The sequence below is a fragment of the Kogia breviceps genome, chromosome 10 (genome assembly GCF_026419965.1).
Source record: "Kogia breviceps isolate mKogBre1 chromosome 10, mKogBre1 haplotype 1, whole genome shotgun sequence".
NCBI lineage: Eukaryota > Metazoa > Chordata > Mammalia > Artiodactyla > Physeteridae > Kogia > Kogia breviceps.
In genome coordinates, this window is record NC_081319.1 from 3,618,565 (window position 1) to 3,636,070 (window position 17,506).

At 57.6% G+C, this 17,506-nt stretch overlaps 1 protein-coding gene across 3 annotated transcripts in view; it reads left to right on the forward strand.

The window, feature by feature from the left end:
- Window positions 1-17,506, forward strand: part of SLC6A6 (solute carrier family 6 member 6) — a 166,626-nt gene that overhangs the window by 27,568 nt on the left and 121,552 nt on the right. For all 3 annotated transcript variants that reach the window (XM_067043369.1, XM_059075149.2, XM_059075150.2), the window contains exons 3-5: window positions 11,558-11,800; window positions 13,685-13,819; window positions 14,864-15,098. In XM_067043369.1, the coding sequence (XP_066899470.1) occupies window positions 11,572-11,800; window positions 13,685-13,819; window positions 14,864-15,098 (599 nt within the window). In that variant the 5' untranslated portion in view covers window positions 11,558-11,571. The remainder of the gene's footprint in view (window positions 1-11,557; window positions 11,801-13,684; window positions 13,820-14,863; window positions 15,099-17,506) is intronic.

The following is a 17,506-nucleotide window of genomic DNA, read 5'->3' on the forward strand; positions in this document are numbered from 1 at the left end:
GACCTCACCTGATGCTGAGATTCGCCTGGGGGCTCGTTTAACAGCTTTGAAGATTCAGTCAGGAGAGGTGGGTGTTGGGGGGAGGCGTCCGCACGTTCAGCCAGAGCCCCAGGTGATGCTGCTGTTGAGGCCCGTGTGAGGGTCTTGGGCATCTACTAGCTCCGCCCGAGAGCCCGGAGACTTCAGCCAGGGATGGCTTTATAGATTAGGAGGCCCATTTTACAGAAGAAGAAACTGAGGTTTCCCAAAAAGAACTTTGAACTTGGTCCAGAGTTACACAGTTCTGAGCAAGAGCCCAGCACCTGGGAGATGGGGGTTTGGGGGTGGGGGTGACACTGGCCAGAGAAGGTGAGGGCAAGAGTGGGGTGGGCATGAAGGGCTTCCTGGAGGAGGCGACACCTGGGCCAGGTCTTCAAGGTGGTTGGGATCCGCCCACAAGCAAAGCACAGGGCGGAAGGGGATAGTGCTGGGGAGAACGAGGAGGCCCCGGGATTCATGCAGGACAAGAGGAGAAGTAAGGCGTCAGGGACTGCGGACAGGGCCAGACATGTAGAATGAGCCTTGGTTTCCAGGTGGGGAAATTGAGATGATTAGTCTCCAAGCAGCTGGGATAGTTCCACTGATAGTTCTTGAGCTAAGGGCGACCTGGCAGGCAGTAGGGTCTGCCAGAAACAAGCTTGGCTAGGCTGGTGGGAGCAGAGTTCAGGGCGCGCCTCCGGGGAGTTTCCAGTGGCTGGGTCGGCCTCGTCTTGCGGCGCCGCGTGAGTGGCAGGCCGCGCCAAATCCCCGACACCGTGCTCTTGGCAGGCACCGTGGAGGCATAAGTGGGTCACAGTGAGAGGTTAGGGGTCATGGAGGCTGCGTGGGGCTGCCTGGGAGGTGGTCTGCATGTGTAGGAAGACCACAGTTGAGGGATGTCAGCCATCCCTGGAGCCCGCCCCGCACCCCCGCGGTGGATTTTAACGCTGAGTTTTTGTTCTAGCCAAGCAGTAGCTGCTGTTAGGCACCATCTTGTAGCCCTGGAAGTCGCCGCTGCTGCCGCACCAACATACACCAACCTGACGGAGTTAGATATGAATCCGGTCCACTCAGGTTTGGAATAAGACCTTTACTTTGCGCCTCTGGCACCCACTGTGCTCCCCTGGGCTGGGGGTGTCGGGAGCGTCCCCGCCCTACATCAGCTCCTTCCAGCCTCAGTTTCCCCTCCAGCTCTGATGGTCTGTCTGTGAAAGAGGCTCATCCTCTTTGTTGATCCGCCGTGGGTCCAGGGCCTCGGTTTTTCCATCTGGAAAGTGGGCTTGCGTTCACACGTGCCAAGACCTCTAAGGCCCCAGCTGGAGCCTACAACTTTTGTGCAGGATCCACTGGCATCTCCAGCTCTGGGCAAACCTTTAGGGAACCAGAGAGAATTCACTTCAAACTCATTTGGGGAAGATGCTCGGGGAACACACGTAATGAAAATTGATTTCCTAAAGATTTGGAGCTCATCTCTCAATAAAAGGCAAAGCTTTGTGGAGTTTTGACCCTTTGGGGGGAACTGTGCTCAGATGCCAGGGATACATGTAATAGAGTTCCATCTATTGCTCTTTGCTCCATCACCCTCATCGATGGGCCTCACAGCTGCAAAGTGGAAGAGAGCTGCTCCTGCACTGAGTGTTCCCAGAGTCCTGAGCCCTAAACGTTCCCTCTGACAAATACTCAGGCCTTGTACTGGGTGTCGGGAAGCAGGCCCGGGGAGTACGCGGTAGAGGTGGAGGTGCTGTGGCCCGCGGAGCCCAGGGAAGGCACTGGGGGGTTGCCTGTGAGTTCCTCGGGGAGCAGCGCGCTGGGCTAAGGGAAAAGCCGGAGCCGAGGTGTGGAGGGAGGCATGGGAAAGCACGGGCTGTGTGGTGCAGAGGCCGCTGGGCATCTTGGGTGGGCTCTGGATGGTGGAGGATGCTTGAAACTTGACTTCCAGACACATGGAGTAAAAGCCCAGGCAACAAGCCCCTTTGCTCTGCGGTGGGCACAGCGGCAGCCCGTGCCAGCGGATCACCCCCTCTTCCTTGCTGAATCCCAGGCTGTTTCACTCCACAGGCACCAAACTCTCCTTGAGCTAAATTTCTAAGTGAGGGAGAGGTAAGCGTGGAGCTGGGCAGGAAAAAGAAAGTCCTTCCTCTTTGAGAAGAACCATGATTAAAAGAGGAACTGTGAGAACTGGAGCTTGTTTACAAACACTAATTAGCGAGCTGCGAGCCATCCCAATGTAGACAGGATGTGATGCCCATCTTACGGAAGGTGACACCGAGGCTGAGGGCAGTGACTTGCTCAAGGTCCTACTGCAAAGGCCGGCCTGGCTGGTTACCCTGGAGCTGTGACTTCCAGCAGAGCCCTGGCGACAGAGTGGGGGGGTGGCCAGCTCTGAGCGCCGGCTCACGCGTGCCCTTAGCTGGCCTTGCCCCCAGGGCCTGTCTCTCTCCAGTTTCTGTAGAGGGAGCGAGGGGCCTGCCCCTCTGTTTGCTTTTTACAGCCAGCTAGAGGAGTGAGGAGCGTTAGGTTCTTACAGCTTGAAAGGGGAAGTTTGAGGAAACAGAAACCGAGGCTTTCTTTTTTCTCACGTCTCTTTTTTTTTTTTGTGGCCTCCAGAAATAATCCTGGGTTCTGCAGAGCCTGTCTCAGGATCATGGTTGACCTACACTACCCACACTTCCGGCAGAGCCCGGCTGGGGCCGGGGCGGTGGGGAAGCAGGCGGGGAGAAGAGTGACAGGCTTGCGGCTGGTGAGTCAGTGGCAGGAGGCCGTTGCCTGCTGACTCACCGCCCTGTGCGTGAAAACAGGCCCCCTGAGCCCCCCGCGGCCACGGCGCCCTCCCGGCTCCCTGCTTCCTCTCTTTCACCTGATTGGTGGTTACGGCGCGTGCTGGCAATCTCAGTGGCATTTGGGGTCCAAGCCCCCTCAAACGGATTCGCGCAGCTTGACTGTTCCTGGACCTCCGCCTTCCCCCATGGACCGGGTCCAGCCTGGCCGCGGGCCCAGCCCGGGGGGTGTCACGGGACCTGCTCCTTGAAGCCTCGCTCCAACCAGACGCGTGACTCCTGTCCTCCTCCTGAACTGAGAACCATTTTTGTGCTATTGTGACAAAATGAGCCCCCCACCCCCGGATATTAGCACCCTGAGGGCAGGAAGGCGGTAGGTGCTGGGTCCAGGTAGGGCAGGTGGGGCTTTTCCTGGAACCAGTCCGAGGGCAGTGACGTGTCCCAGGATCGTATCGCGTCAGAGACGGACCCTGTTCTTTCTAAAACCCACGGGCTTTATCCACGGAGGGGCCGGTGGTCTAGCCTCACAAGGACATTTTCTTCTCTCCGCCACCCACGTTATGGTCCTCGGCCAAGGGACAGCACTTCCGGCTGCTCATCCTTGGCTGGTCCCTCTTTGCAGAAGATGGCGGTCACTTCAGCCTGTCCTCCAGGTGCTCGGCTCACAGTGCGGAGGCCGGCGGCTCTGAGGCGTCGGGGTTCAGGACGTGGGCCCTCGAATCCCTTCAGGGTGGGAGGGAGCCAGGTGGTCAGGGACAGCCTGAGTTGAGCGCTCCTTAGGACAGCACAAGGCTCTCCAGGGGCCCTCACCACCCGCTCGAAAAATCCACGTTCTCACCTGGCCTCCAGGCCTGGCTTCCTCTCTGGGCCGCCCCGTGCCCTGTCCCCCTTGCTCTGTTCCACACTGGCCTTCTCCCTGTTGCTTTGCCGCGCCCAGGGTGGCCTTCTTCACACGCTGTCCCTGCTCGGAGGACACCGTTCCCCCAGGTCTTTGCCATGCAGACCCCAGCTTCAAGGTGGTTGAAAGCACAGACGCTGAAGCCCGTTGCTGTGTGACTTTGGGCAGGTGACTTCACCTCTCTGGGCCTCATTCCTTCATCCAGGCTGGTGAGAGGAATAGATGGATTGGTGCCTGCAAGGGCTTAGCGCAGGGCCTGCTCAGAACCAGTCTTTAGTGAGCGTCTGCCACTAGGAGACGTCAGCTCCTCAGAGGGTCCTGTGACTTCCTGTGCCCTCATCTTGCTTGCTTGTCTTCTGTTCACCGGTCCCAGTCGTAAATATGTATTCCTGTATGTATTGAGTGTCTGTCTTCCCTTCTGCAATGTCAGCTCCAGGGCTCACCTCCGAGCCCCCAGTCCCTACAGCGGGGCCTGGCACCTACTAGAGGATGCTGTCAGTAAATATTTATTCGGTACTCGGGCTCGCCGGAGCTGTCCTCTCTCCGTCTTATCCCCAAATATCCAAGAGGCACAGGGGCAGTGCTTGGCTTGCAAACTGGAACTGGAACCAGACCCAGTTTTCTGACTCTTCACCTACTGCCCTGTCCCCTGACTCGGTGGCCTACTGGGCCACTGCCTGGGGCACCTCTGTCTTGGGCGTGTTGTGTGCCCAGCTTGCGTCCCCCTCGAGGGCAGCGCCGCCCTTCCTGCACCTGCTGCCCGCCCATCCCCGGGCCCCCCGGCCACAGAGCAGCCCGCTCGCGCCTGCCTCCCGCCGCGCGCCTGCAGGTTTGGTGCCGGGCAGAGGAGAAGACTGTGCGTTGGGCCCACATCCTGGCGCCCGCCCCGGCGTTGTCCCAGAGGCCAGTTCTTTGCAAAACCTGCTCACCTTCACCCACTTTTTCCTACGCGAACCATAGATCAAGAAGTACTACCTGCTCTGTTAGGCCCCTGTACAGAGGCCACCTGACCCTGGGGTGGCACCAGCTACGTGGAGTCAGGATCTAGGTGCAAGTCTTGGCCTCGCCTGGTGGCTGGCTGTGTGACCTGGGCCAGACCCTCCCCTTCTTGGAGCCTCAGCTTCCTGATCTGTGAAAAGGAAGGCTCCGTGAGGCTTGGGGCGAAGTCAACGCTCCTGTGGGTTGAAGGCCGAGCCTGAGCCAGGCAGCGTGCTCTCAGCAGAATGCAGGTAGACATGGGCCTTCGTGGGGGGAGGGGAGGGCCTTGCCCACCTACGCTGAGCCCAGGAGATAACAAACCCTGTCCCCAGAGCTGCTGAAAACAATTCCCCAAACAGAACTCACTTTCACTAGGAACACAGAATTGTCGCTCATTGTTTCAACTTTGTTCCTGGCAAAACAATGCGGGGCTTCCTGGATGACCTCACTGGGGTGAGCTGTCGGACCCTGGAGGCTGGGCTGGTCAGCATCTCCAGCCGAGCCTGCCCTGCCCTTTGCTGCGACCGCCTTGGGTGAGCCGAGACAATGGTCTGACCAGAGAGGACAAAGTGGGTATTTGGCCCACACGATGTTGTAGAAATTGGAAGTTGTATGTGCACGTATGTCTCAGATTTCCACACCTCTCCAGAAATTGGAGGATCTGGCCTCAGTGGCCTCGATCCCAAAGACAACCCCAGTAGCTGGGGCTGAGGAGAGCTGCCCGTGCCGTATTCTGCAGGCCCTTCCCCGCTGGCCTCCATTCTTTGCCTGCCAGGTCCCTGGAGGCCTTTGAGCTTGTCATGCTTGAGTTAGCCTGAGTTAGGAATAGATAACCAAGACAGAAGGCTACAGACCTTCTGATTGAAGGTCAATCAAATGATTTAATCGAATGATCAAATCTTGTCAAGGTGTGCCTTTGCATGAAAAAGAATAAAAGACCCTTTTTTAAAATTAATTCCTGCTTTCTCTTCACAATCAGCTACCCTAGGTAGTGAAATAGCGCTTCTTAACACACGTTTGTTTTTTTTTTTTTCCCTTGGGTGCTTAACTTTTAAATCCTCTCCAGGGCCAGGATTGTACGGAAGCAGCATGCCTGGGGTAGACACTCCTAATTGATCCTGGCCCTCCTCCTTACTGAGCCTGTCCCTCACCTGCAGTCTGTGGGGACAGTGCTCGAAGGAGCCCCTCCAGGGCTCTCAGAGAAGTCTGGGAGAAACCCTTCCTGTTGGCTAGAGGAAGCCTCAGGTCCGTGGCTCCATCCGTCCTGCCCCAGTCGGTGCGTTCCACCGGCCTGCCCAGCCCACCCCTGTGGCCCTGGGCACTGACTGCTGCACGGGTCCCCGGGCCCTGCCCTGTCTGTCTGTGTCATGGGGCCCCTCACTTCCCTGTTGGCCTTCACCTACTTCCCTAATTTGTTGGCACAGCCCAGTAGCTTGAAGCTGGCATAAAGGCGCCAGACCCGATTTCACTTTGTGACATCTCTAGGGCAAGTGATCCAAAACAGCCGAGTGGTGGAGAACGTGGAGTTGAGAGGCCACAATAGACCCGGGAGCCATTCGAAGCTTCAGCGGCCTTTTGCTTGCTGTGTGACCCTGGGCAAGTAGCTTCACCACGCTGTCCCTTGTCAGCAAAAGGCAGATGGTGATGGCCACCCGTGGACGGGGTTAATTCAGAAAGTGCTTGCAAAGCGCTCAGCACAGTGCTAAATAAGTGTGCATATGCAGCCAGTGCCCGATAAATGCAGCTTGCTTTCTTCTTCTCTTTTTCAAACACTCAGGATGCGATGCCTGCCACATAGTGTAGTAAAATCCCAAGGTGATCAGATGTTTTCTTCAATAATGGCTAATATTTATTAATCACTTGTATGTACCAGGCACTGTGCTCAATATTTTACGGGCATCATCCTATTTGATCTCTGTAAGGCGAGTTTTATTTTTACCCCCATTTTTTTAACCAGTGAGGAAACTGAGGCACAGAGAAGGTTGCCACTTGGACCAGGTCACTCAGCTTAGTCGTGGCCTCTGTGAGCCCGGAACACTGGCTCTGGAGTGGAGACGGGGGACAAGGAAAGGAGAGAGCAGGAGGAACCCCTGCTCTGGAAAGGGCAGACAAGGGGTCCAGCCGCTCGCTTGTTTCCGTAGCAGGCCCAGCGGGCTGGGGGCCGTCCAGGCTGCAGGCTCCCTACCTGTGAAATGAATGCATCTGTCGTCCAGGTGTCCTCCTGCCCCAGTTCGGGGATTCTGGGAGTCGCTTGCCAAACCCCAGATGTCAGGCCCAGAGATTGATCGTATAGCCCAGCTGCGGGCTACGCCCTTTTGGGGTGGGGAACGTATTCCCAAAAGGCAACAGAAGAAGTACGTGCCCTCTTATTGGAAAAACCTTGTAGGGACTCCTGAGTGACAGCAGGGGACTTGAGTCATGGTTCTCGACAGGAGAGAGCCGCATGGGAAGCCGTTTACTTGAGAAAGTTCAAGTTCTGCAGGGGAGGGCAAGGCAGAGAGCCCCCCCCCGCCCCCCGCAGCTTCTGGGCTTGGTTCCCCCAAAGCCTTGGGCTGAGGTGGCAGGCGTGGGGGAGGAGCCTCAGTAACATCTCAATTTCAAGACCCAGAAGGCTGGTGCGTGGGCACCTGGGGTTGCCAGCCCTGCCCTGCTGCTGGCTCGGTACCTCTGCGGTTCCTTCCCTCTGGCCTCAGCGTCCGCATCTGCAAACCCTGCAGAGGCTGCTCTCTAACCTTCGCCCCAGTGCTTTCAGCGTTGGGCAGACCAGCTGGGGGTTCTACCTCTAGTCTCCTTCCCACCTGGGTATCCTCAGCCGGGCCGCTCTCTTCCCTGCTTGAGCCTCAGCTCCCCGCATCCGTAAAACGGTCCTAAAAATCCCTTCTGCGGTGTTGAGGGTGTTTGAAGAGTGCACAGAAAACTGTATAGACAGCTCAGCACAGAATTAAAGTACTGAAAAATGTGGTAGTTTTACATTGGCAGGAAGCAAAGGAACATCTTGTCAACCCACGGCATCGCTGGCACTAGGTTCACTGTCTCGGTACGTGTCACGAGCCGACCGGATGATCTGCACGTCGGTCTTCAGGCACCAGAACCAGGCCCTGGCTGTGACTTCCGCCCCAGGAACAGAGTAGGACTTTCAGCTGGGCAAGAAGGGAGCCCTCGTCGTGGGCCCTCTGTTTTGGAGCCGGTTCTAATCGCTTGTAGCTGTAATAAGCAAATAGGAAGCTCTTTAAATGGGGAATAATGTATCACGGTAGCTACAAAATAGCCCTGGGCCTGGCGCCAAGGAAAACAGCGCTCGGCGGCGGCCTGCAAGGCAGCGGGCGTCTGGGACGCCTCGGAGGGGGCTCGTTCCCAAGTGCTGGCTGCACCGGGGGCGCGATGTTGGTGTGTGACGGGCGAGAGAGAGTGAGTGAGTGAGTCTCTTGGGGGTCTGCAGAGTTGGACGGGCTGGACCGGCCAAGGGACAGTGAGGCGGAGCTGGGGGTTCCGGAACATCATGGTCGCTGTCACTCCCAGCTTCGCGACCTCGGGACTGTCCCTTGGCCTCTCGGGGTCTTGCTGATCTCGCCCTGAGTAGGACTGAGGCCCTCCATAGCGCGTGGTCAGCGTGGACCCCGTAATAACTAGAGTGATACCAGCAGAGCAGTACTGGCAGATACCAGCTCAGGAGCACTTGCACGGGGACCCCCTCGTTCAAGCCTCGGTACGTTCCCAGGAGGTGGCCTCGGTCATCCCTCTTTACACACGGGGACGCTGAGGGCCAGAGGGTGGGGCAGCTTTCCTGAGGCCACTCAGCCAGGATGTGGCTCTCAGCTTGTAGGCCGGCGCTCACCCTTTGATTCCTGCAGGGGCCAGGCTGCCACCAGAGGGCCTGGAGCAGCCGTGCAGGAAGCCCGAGGCTGAGGGGCGGGCTGAACTAAAGCGGTTATGTGGGACCGGTGTCCCAAGGAAAAGGGGCCTGTGCTGCGCCCCAGTAGCTGTGGTGAGGAGCGCGTGTTTTCTTCTGGGAGTGACGGCGGGTTGCGGTGGGAGGGCGTTACGATCTGAGGCTGCTCTGTGAGTTGCCTTCAGCTGCTGTTTTGAGAACAGATCGTCGGGGTGAGGTGGGCAGAGGAGCCCCAGGGGGACCCAGGCGGAGGCTGCAGGCGATGCCCACCGAGGGCTCTCGAGCCTGGAGCCCAGGTAGTTGCCATGGGGATGGAGAAGTGGGTGGATGGCGGGAGCGTACAGGAGGCAGAATCGGCGGATCTTGCTGCCGGGGCTTCCTCGGACACCCCAGAGGAGCTTGGAAGGAGCCCCCCTGAGAGGGAGTCGGGGTGTCCGCACCTGGGTCAGACCACATCCAGGCGTGAGTCTTGAGCGAGGCCATGGACACATCCCCGGGCTGTGTCCTCTCAAAGGCCAGGTGAGTCTGCGACGGCAGCAGCCACAGGTGGGACAGGTGTCAGTGATGCAGGAACACGTCTCCAGGTAACCTTGGCAATGAGGAGTGAGGAGACCAGTACAACACCAGGACAGGACAGGCCTCCCCCCCCGATCCTGGTTCAGGTACAGGCGTCGGGAAGATGGGGTCCTGAGTGCGGAAGAGGGGGCTGGAGGTCTCATCTTATATGGAGCCAGAGCCTGGGATGGAGGGTCTCAGGGAGCTCGTTGCTGCTCCCTGCCTCGTGTTTCTAGAGGGTTCTCTGAGGGCCAGACTGGCAAGTGGGCCTGGGGCTCGGAGGGCAGAGCCAGGACTCAGGGTAGCTTTACGCCAGCGCCCCCAGCCTGGGTGAGCAGCAGCCGGCCACCTCCCCCTCCGTCTGGCTGACCCGGTGAAGTGCCTTCCGGCCCCGAGATCCAAGGAGGGCCCGAAAGGGCGGCACCGGCCCTTCTTGGAGGAGGCTCAGGGGTCATTCCCTGGCAAACATCCCCGCTAGGAGGGAGTGGAGTCCCACATCCTCCAATTATGCTTCCATCCAGCCGGCCCACAATGGGCCTGCTCAGATAACCATCGGGGGCCGCACGGATCAGCGCTGGAACAATGCTGGCGGCCCGCGCGCTCCGCAGAGCCCCGCGTCGCCCCGAGGGAGCGGGCAAAGAAAGGCCTGCGGATGCCGTCGCCGGCAGACAGAGGAAGGCCCAGTGAGCCGCCCGGCGGCTCCAGGAAGCCTTTTCTTGGTCTGCTCACCGCCAGATAGCGAAACAATCGGGGTCCCCCGCCCCCAGCCAGGGGAGGAAGGAGGCGTGGGGGGACGGGGGTTCTGCTGTGCTGCGTGCCTCCCCTCCTCAGAGCACGGCCCCGGGGGGCCCACTGCTGGGACCGGGCCTTGCCCCGGCCCGACGCCTCTGCGCCGCACGCCGAGGACCTGCCAAGTGTCACGGGGTTGGGAAGGGGCAGGGCTGGGGTTGGTACTTGGCCCCAGCTGCTTGCAGACACCCTCTGGGCACCATCTACCCAACAGTCCTTGCCTGACGATCTCCTGGGCGCCAGCTCGGGGCACCCGGCGGTGGGCAAGGCAGGTCCCGGTGCCACGGAGCCCCTGTTCTAGTCGTGGGGGAGACCGTTCACAAGGAAGCAAGGACGGCATTTTCAGCTGGTGCCGCTGTGACGGGCGGACTCAGTCGCCCCTGGACAGGCCCAGTGAGCCGGGGTGATGGCCGCCTCTGGTCCAGCTGGCGCTCACTGTAGGGGAGCGCGAACCCAACGTGGCCCACCTTCCGATTTTGTAGGAAAACCTGGAAATCTCGACTTTTCTCTGGAATCTGATATTTCAGTGGTGGCCACCGATCTGGATCACGGAAACAAGCAGGGTGTGTTCAGAGCTGCTTGGCTATATGAGTCGGTCGCCTCTGCCATCGTCCTTTTCATTCTGCAGGTGCAGAAACTAAGGCTCCTCTGTCTTCATGGTCCTCTGCCGCGTGGGGGGAGAAGGCACCCTCTCGCACTGGGCTGGGGCTTGGGATGCTCTTGCCCTCAAGGTCGAGCTGCCAGGGCCAGCGAGGACTCGGGGGCCTGAGGAAGCACAGAGAGCAGGGGTGCTGCGCGGGCCGGCGGCCGACTTCCTCTGAAATGGGGTCCCGGCAGGGGCGGGCTGAGCGGGACTGTGAACGGCTCCTGGGGGCTCAGATAGCGATCTGATATCCCCTGGGGCCTCCCCTTGCGAAACGCCCCGGGTGGTCAGAGGGCCAGGGCCCTGGATGATACATACAGGGGTCAGAGCAGGCCAGAGCACGGAGAGAGAGGGCTGGACATGTCGGGATAACCGGCATTCTTCCATAAACCCGACCAGTGCAAATCCCTGATTTCTTATGCCGCAGAGATTGACTGGTTAAGAAGTTGCGAATATATTTTATAAGCATCCATTTTCCGGATGTGATGGAAATCCCGTTTTCAAATATCTTTTCCGTTCCGGCCTGAAACCCCATTCCTCACTTGTTTGTGCTTATCCACTCTTTAAACATTGAGGAACAAGCACCTCCCGTGGGCCAGGCCCTGTGCTGAGCTGTGAGCGAAACGGGAGGCATCGCTCTCTGTGCAAATCTGAAATTTGGAGATCATTTCTAGAAAATGCAGGCAGGCTGTTATTCGGAAGCTGCCCTAGACCTGCCTGGAGGGTGCTGTCTTCTGCAGAGATGCCGCCGGGGCTGGGTGGCTTCATGCTTATCTCCCTGCAGGTGGAGGGTGCGGTGTGACTTTCGGGGACGCCGGGCATGGGCCCCGCTGCTTCTGTTGGGAACGGCACCTGTCAGTCCCTGGAACGCTAGGTCCCCCGATCACGTAGGGGGTCAGAGGAGTGGACAGACGAGGCGGCGGCAGGCCAGAGCCGGCCAGCCGGGTTATGTTAAGACACACAGGGTGTCCCTTACCGACGCACGTTGCGCTCTGTTCTGTCCCCCACAGAAAGCGAGGAGGACATGGCCACCAAGGAGAAGCTGCAGTGTCTCAAAGACTTCCACAAGGATATCCTGAAGCCATCCCCAGGGAAGAGCCCAGGCACACGGCCTGAGGATGAGGCTGAGGGGAAGCCCCCGCAGAGGGAGAAGTGGGCCAGCAAGATTGACTTTGTGCTCTCCGTGGCTGGCGGCTTCGTCGGCTTGGGCAACGTCTGGCGGTTCCCGTACCTCTGCTACAAAAATGGTGGAGGTGAGCCTGCGCTGGGCAGAGAGTGGCCTTGGAGGAGAAGGGTCGGGCCAGAGTGTGGGTGGCCTCCCCATGCCTGGCTTTCCAGGCTCCCACCTTCACCTCCCCTGGGTCAGCCTGCTGAGCCCCCAGCCCGCTCCTCAGAAGCAGCGGGTGGGCATGACTGGGAATCAGGTGGTGTTCTGTCAGGGTTTTACTGTGTTACCTTGAGCAGATCCCTTACCCTCTCTGATCCTCCAGCTCACCATCTCTGAAGAGCGCCAGGAGGCCAGGCCGGAGTCCCCCAAGCCTCAGATATCCACACGCCCCCTTTGTAAATCCCTCACAGCTCTGCACCTCCCCACTCTTCCTTACTTTATAACTTTTTTAACCTTTGCTTGTCTTACTTAAACCAAATGTAGTTCAAAAGCAAGCTTGGTTTCCCACCTTAAACGTAAAATGCCAGTATCATTTGCCATAATGGAAAGGTGGTATCCAGGAAAAAAAAAAAATGCAGTGAAGATATTTAAAATTTTTACTTCTTTCCAGTTTTATTGAGATAGAAGTGACATGAAACCCTGTTTTAATTTAAGGGATACAATATGATTTATGTCTATATTGAGAAATGATCACCACAGTAAGTCTAGTTAACATCCGTCACCTCACATAGTTACAGATTTTTTTTTTTCTTGTGACGAGAACCGTTAAGATTTTGCTCTCTTCGCAGCTTCCATTTTTGGGGGGGGCTTTTTTCAGGCTGCGCTGTGCGGCACGCGGGATCTTAGTTCCCTGGCCAGGGATCATACCCGCGCCCCCTGCGTTGGGAGTACGGAGTCTCAACCGCTGCACCGCCAGGGAAGTGACTCCCTTAGCAACTTGCAAATGCACAGTCCGGTATGTTGTTACCGGCCTTACGATGTGATACGTGACACGCCCGGGACCAGTTTATCTTAGAACCGGAAGTTTGTCCCCTTAGACCCCTTCACTTAGGTGAAGGTGTTTTTTAAGTGTACATTCTCTCTTTGGTCAGCTGGTTAGTCGGCTGGTCTGAGTTGTTTGGGTTTTGTTTTTTTACCCGTTGAAGGCTCTGAGCTAGAGTCCTCTCCTGTTGGAGAAGTTCAAGTTGGTCAGACACGACGGACACTTTCTTGCTGACGCAGTAAGAGCTGGTAGTAAGAACTCACTCGCAGCTCCTCGTGGCGGCCCGTGACCGCCAGCAGAACCGCCTTTCGGGAAATTCTGCCTTCGAGCCTGGTTTCTTAACCTTTTGTAGGTCTCAGGTGCCCCTGAGACTCTGATGAGTACCCTAGATGCTCCCCAGAACAAAGTCCATACACATAGACCCAAGTTGCCCACAGTTTCAAAGGGTTTATGGACCTGCTGAAGCCATTAGTGGACACCAGGTAGGAACCCTTGCCCGATCCTTGGCCCTCCCTCGTCCCCTGGCTCCCACCCCCGGCTGGAGAGGCCCACCTCTCGCTTCCCAGCACCCTTCCTAACTAGTTCTTCTCAGCTTCCTGCCCTGGGCGGGCCAGGGAAAGCTAGCTGAAGGCTTCAACGAGGAGGCCCGTTTGAGACGGGTGTTAAGAGCTGAGCATTCCTTCTTCGGGTGCACGTGGGCAAGGCAGGCAGGTGGACAGGCACGCAGCTTCAACAAAGGCTCAGGGACTTCGAGCGCCTGGTAGATGTGCAGAAGGCAAGAGGGCCCCCGGGAAGGGTGATGCCGGCTGGACAGGTGGGCAGGGCCTGGAGCAGTGTCAGCCAGGTCCACGAGTTGGGCCTTTACCCTCATGTTCCTCACCCATGCCCCCTGACTCCATTGGCCGGGAGGGCTTGGGAAGGAGACCTGCAGCCTCGGCCCCGTGACGGCCGCCCCCTGAGCCTCACCCCGCTCTTCTCTCTCCGCAGGTGCATTTCTCATACCGTATTTCATTTTCCTGTTTGGGGGCGGCCTGCCTGTGTTTTTCCTGGAGGTAATCATAGGCCAGTACACCTCTGAAGGGGGCATCACCTGCTGGGAAAAGATCTGCCCCTTGTTTGCTGGTGAGTGTGGGACAAAGGTCACCTGGGGCCTGGCGTTCATCGGTTCAGCAGATTTTTATTGAGCACCTACTGTTTGCCAGATACAGTGGAGCCTCTTGCAGGCCGCTTGGCCCCGTGCCTGACGCAGGTCACAGCCAGCACACCGTACACGGATGCTGCTACACATTCCACGTAGCTCTTCCCGCCGCTCTGGGCTGTTAAAGGATAAGGCGGCCAGTAGCTTCTAAGCAGCAGAGTGTAGAAGAGAAGCCTTTCGGGAACCGTTCTGCCTGCCTTCAGGTCCCAATTCCTCGTTTTGCTAATTCTTGTGACTTTGAGAAAGTCACTTAATCTCTTTGTGCCTCAGTTTCCACTTCTGTAACGTGGCAATAATATGCTTACTTCAGGGATTGCCATGAAGACAAAAGGACACAGCCGTGTAAAAGTGCTTGTGTACACATAGTGAGCCCCAAACCAGTGGTAGCTTTGTTATTATTATAACATTTAGTCCTGTGCCTAGTTCCTGGTATACGCCCTCGTGAGAGAATACTGTCGTGATTATAATTGGCAGGGGTGGGAGAGTGTGTGAGTCTGTTCTCTCCCTCATCCATGTAACTCTACCCATCCGTCTATCCATCAAACCTTTCTTTCACTGAGCCAGTCAAGAGTTAGGCAGTCCATCCACCCAGCTGCTCGTTCACCTTTCCGTCCATCTACCTGGTGTTCCCTTCAACCACCGTGCATACACCCACCCGACAGAGTGCATATCCATCGTTCCCACGTCCCTGCATTCATCTGTGAGTCCGTCTCACCATCCATGCGTCCATCCGTCCGTCCATCGATCTAGCCCTCTTCCGTACACCGGCTGCCTGATTTATCTCAGCACCCATCCCTTCACCTGCCCATCCATCCAGTCATCCATTCACGCTACAGATACCCGCTGGTCACTGCAGAAGGGCCCCTCCTGGCCCCAGGCCTGCAGATTCCCGGGCTTTCTGGTTGAGGCTGTGGCCGTGGTGGGTCTGGCCCCCCTCTGACGCTCGTCTCGCTCACCCACACTTGCAGGTATCGGCTATGCCTCCATTGTGATTGTGTCCCTGCTGAACATATACTACATCATCATCCTGGCCTGGGCCACGTACTACCTGTTTCAGTCCTTCCAGTCGGAGCTGCCCTGGGCGAACTGCAACCACAGCTGGAACACGCCCCAGTGCCTGGAAGACACGTTGCGCAGCAACAAGAGCCTGTGGATGTCCCTCAGCACCACCAACTTCACCTCCCCCGTCACCGAGTTCTGGGAGTAAGGCTGGCCTCGCGGAGGACGGAGGGGGCCGGGGAGGAGGCAGTGGGCAGCCCGCCCCCTCGTCTTCTCCCCAGGGATACGGGAGCCACTCTCCTGGGGTGGGGTGGGTGGAAGGAGGGGGCACAGATCCGGAGATAAATCCGTGCCTTTGGTCTCAGACAGGCCTGGAATCGAACCTCAGTTCTGCCCTTTTACTGGCTGTTTGACCTCCAGCAAGTCACTGCCCCTTTCTGAGCCTCAGTTTCTTTAACTGTCAAGTGAGGGGAATGAACCGTTCCTACACCCGTGGGATCTCTGTGAGGATTGTTTCCCAAAGGCAGGTATATGTTCTTACGTTGTCTGAAAATGATACAGTTCTCTTAATGTGTTTTAGAAAAAAATATAGTTAGCGCATCAGACCTGTTGTTGCACAGAGAAAAATGCGTATATGAAGCTGAAGTAGTTACTCAAGGCAGGAGGTGAGTAGCTCGAGTGAAAAACATGTCTCAGTTAGCATCTGATGGGTAACACCCATCCTCAAATTCAAACAGCCATTTATTTGATTTGGCTCACGGTTCTGCTGTTTGGCAGTTTGGGCTGAGCTTGGCTGGGCAGTTCTTCTGGTCTTTGCTGGGCTCCCTCACTAGTAGGGCAGCTGTAGGGCAGCAGGGTAGCTCTTCTGGAAATCGGCTGGCTGTTGGCTGGGGTGCTACAGGCGGCTGGTCCCTGCGGTCTCCTTACCCTGCAGGCTAGCCTGGACTTGTTCCTAGGTGGCTTGGCATTCCACAAACAACAGATGGGGAAGCCCCAGCGCAGGGGCACTTTTCCAGCCTCTTGTGTGTACCATTTTTGCGAATGTCCCATCGGCCAAAAAAGAACCACAAGACTAACTCAGACTCGAGAGGTGGGGAAATAGGCTCTGGCTCTTTATGAGAAGGATGGAGAATTATGGGCAGTTTTGCAGTTCTCCACAATATAGTCAATAACTGCAGAAGTATACACACAGGCCAGACATCAGAAAGACAGAACACGGAGGCCTGAAGTTTGGGGAGCTCTTGGCTGACGCACCGGCAAGTCCTTCTAGCACGGTGCTTGGAGATGAATCAAAAATGTTTGAGTGCATTGCTTTTCCTGCTCTCCATGAGCCATTAAATCGGCTGCTCAGTAGTCCCTTCGATCCCGGAAATAACAGATGAGGCCTTGCAGCATGGGGTTAAGAGCCAGGGGCAGGGGATGGTGTTAAGGAAGGGGGGGGTGGCCTCTCATGACCACAAGATGAGACTCCCTCTCTTTTGCGTGTGGATCTGCTGCTTCACCGTGTCTCTCCACCTCTTAGAACCTGGCCCAGGAGCAGGCCCACAGAAGAGGGAGTTAACTGCCGGCTGGTCCCAGCCAGGCGTTAGGACCAGGGCTGGGGAATCTTAGGCCAGAAAGGGTCAGTGGGCCTCACCCAGGTGGTCCACGTCCGTCTCCTGACACGCGGGCCTTCAGTACTTGCTCACAGGTACTCGGGCTCCTGGAACTGGGGCTCTTTTCCATGGACGTATTTCCCACTTGCAGACAAAAACCATTACAGACACATTCACCCTCCACCCTCGCTCCCCAGCCTCTGGACAGCTGAGTTTACAGACAAAGAAATGCAGGCACTTGATGCTTCTCGCTTGAATGGGGCCCGAGACCACAGCCCTGTCCGTTCTCTGCAGTGCTTGGTACAGCCTGACCGCCCGGGGCCCTGGCACTCACCCAGCTACTCAGGTGCCTGCCGGGGTCTCGCGGCCTCAGGCATGGCTTGGCCGCCTGGGTTGAAACCCTTGTTCTGCGGCTTCTAACTCAGCCAGGTGCCTTTTCCTCCCTGGGCCTCGGGGTCCTCAGCTATACTTGGGGAGATCATAGCCCTGCCCTCCTAGGGTTGTAGGGCGGCCCTAATGGAGCAGGGTCGTGTATGGCCAGCCCCTGGAGCCCGCTTGACAAATGTGGGCCATTACCGTTAGTTTAGTGTCCTCATTGTGGATAAAACTGCCCCCTGGGGACATCTGAAACTCAACTTCCGAGGGACTGAGAATGGCCCACTCTCAGGTGCCCGTGTGGTCCCACTGTTACAAAGGGGCTGTGCCCTCCATCTCAGGCCCGAGGGCTCTTGGGAAGCTCACGTGAGCCGTGAGGTCCTTAACCCATGGCTCCTCTCCTGCCTGTCCCCCAGCCTGGGTCCTTCTGGGGGGTTCTAGGCCTCCCGCCTTCCAGAACTCCCATTCTCCGTGCCCGAGCTCCCTTTCCTGGGCCAGAAGACACGGACAGGATTTATCTTTGGAAGCATCCTGCTCCTGCAGGCACCTTCCCAGTCCTCACATGGTCCACATAGACTTGCTCAGCCCAGAGAATGTCGGCCACCCGCCTGGCCTCCCCTCCCGCTCTAGCCTTCACACCCT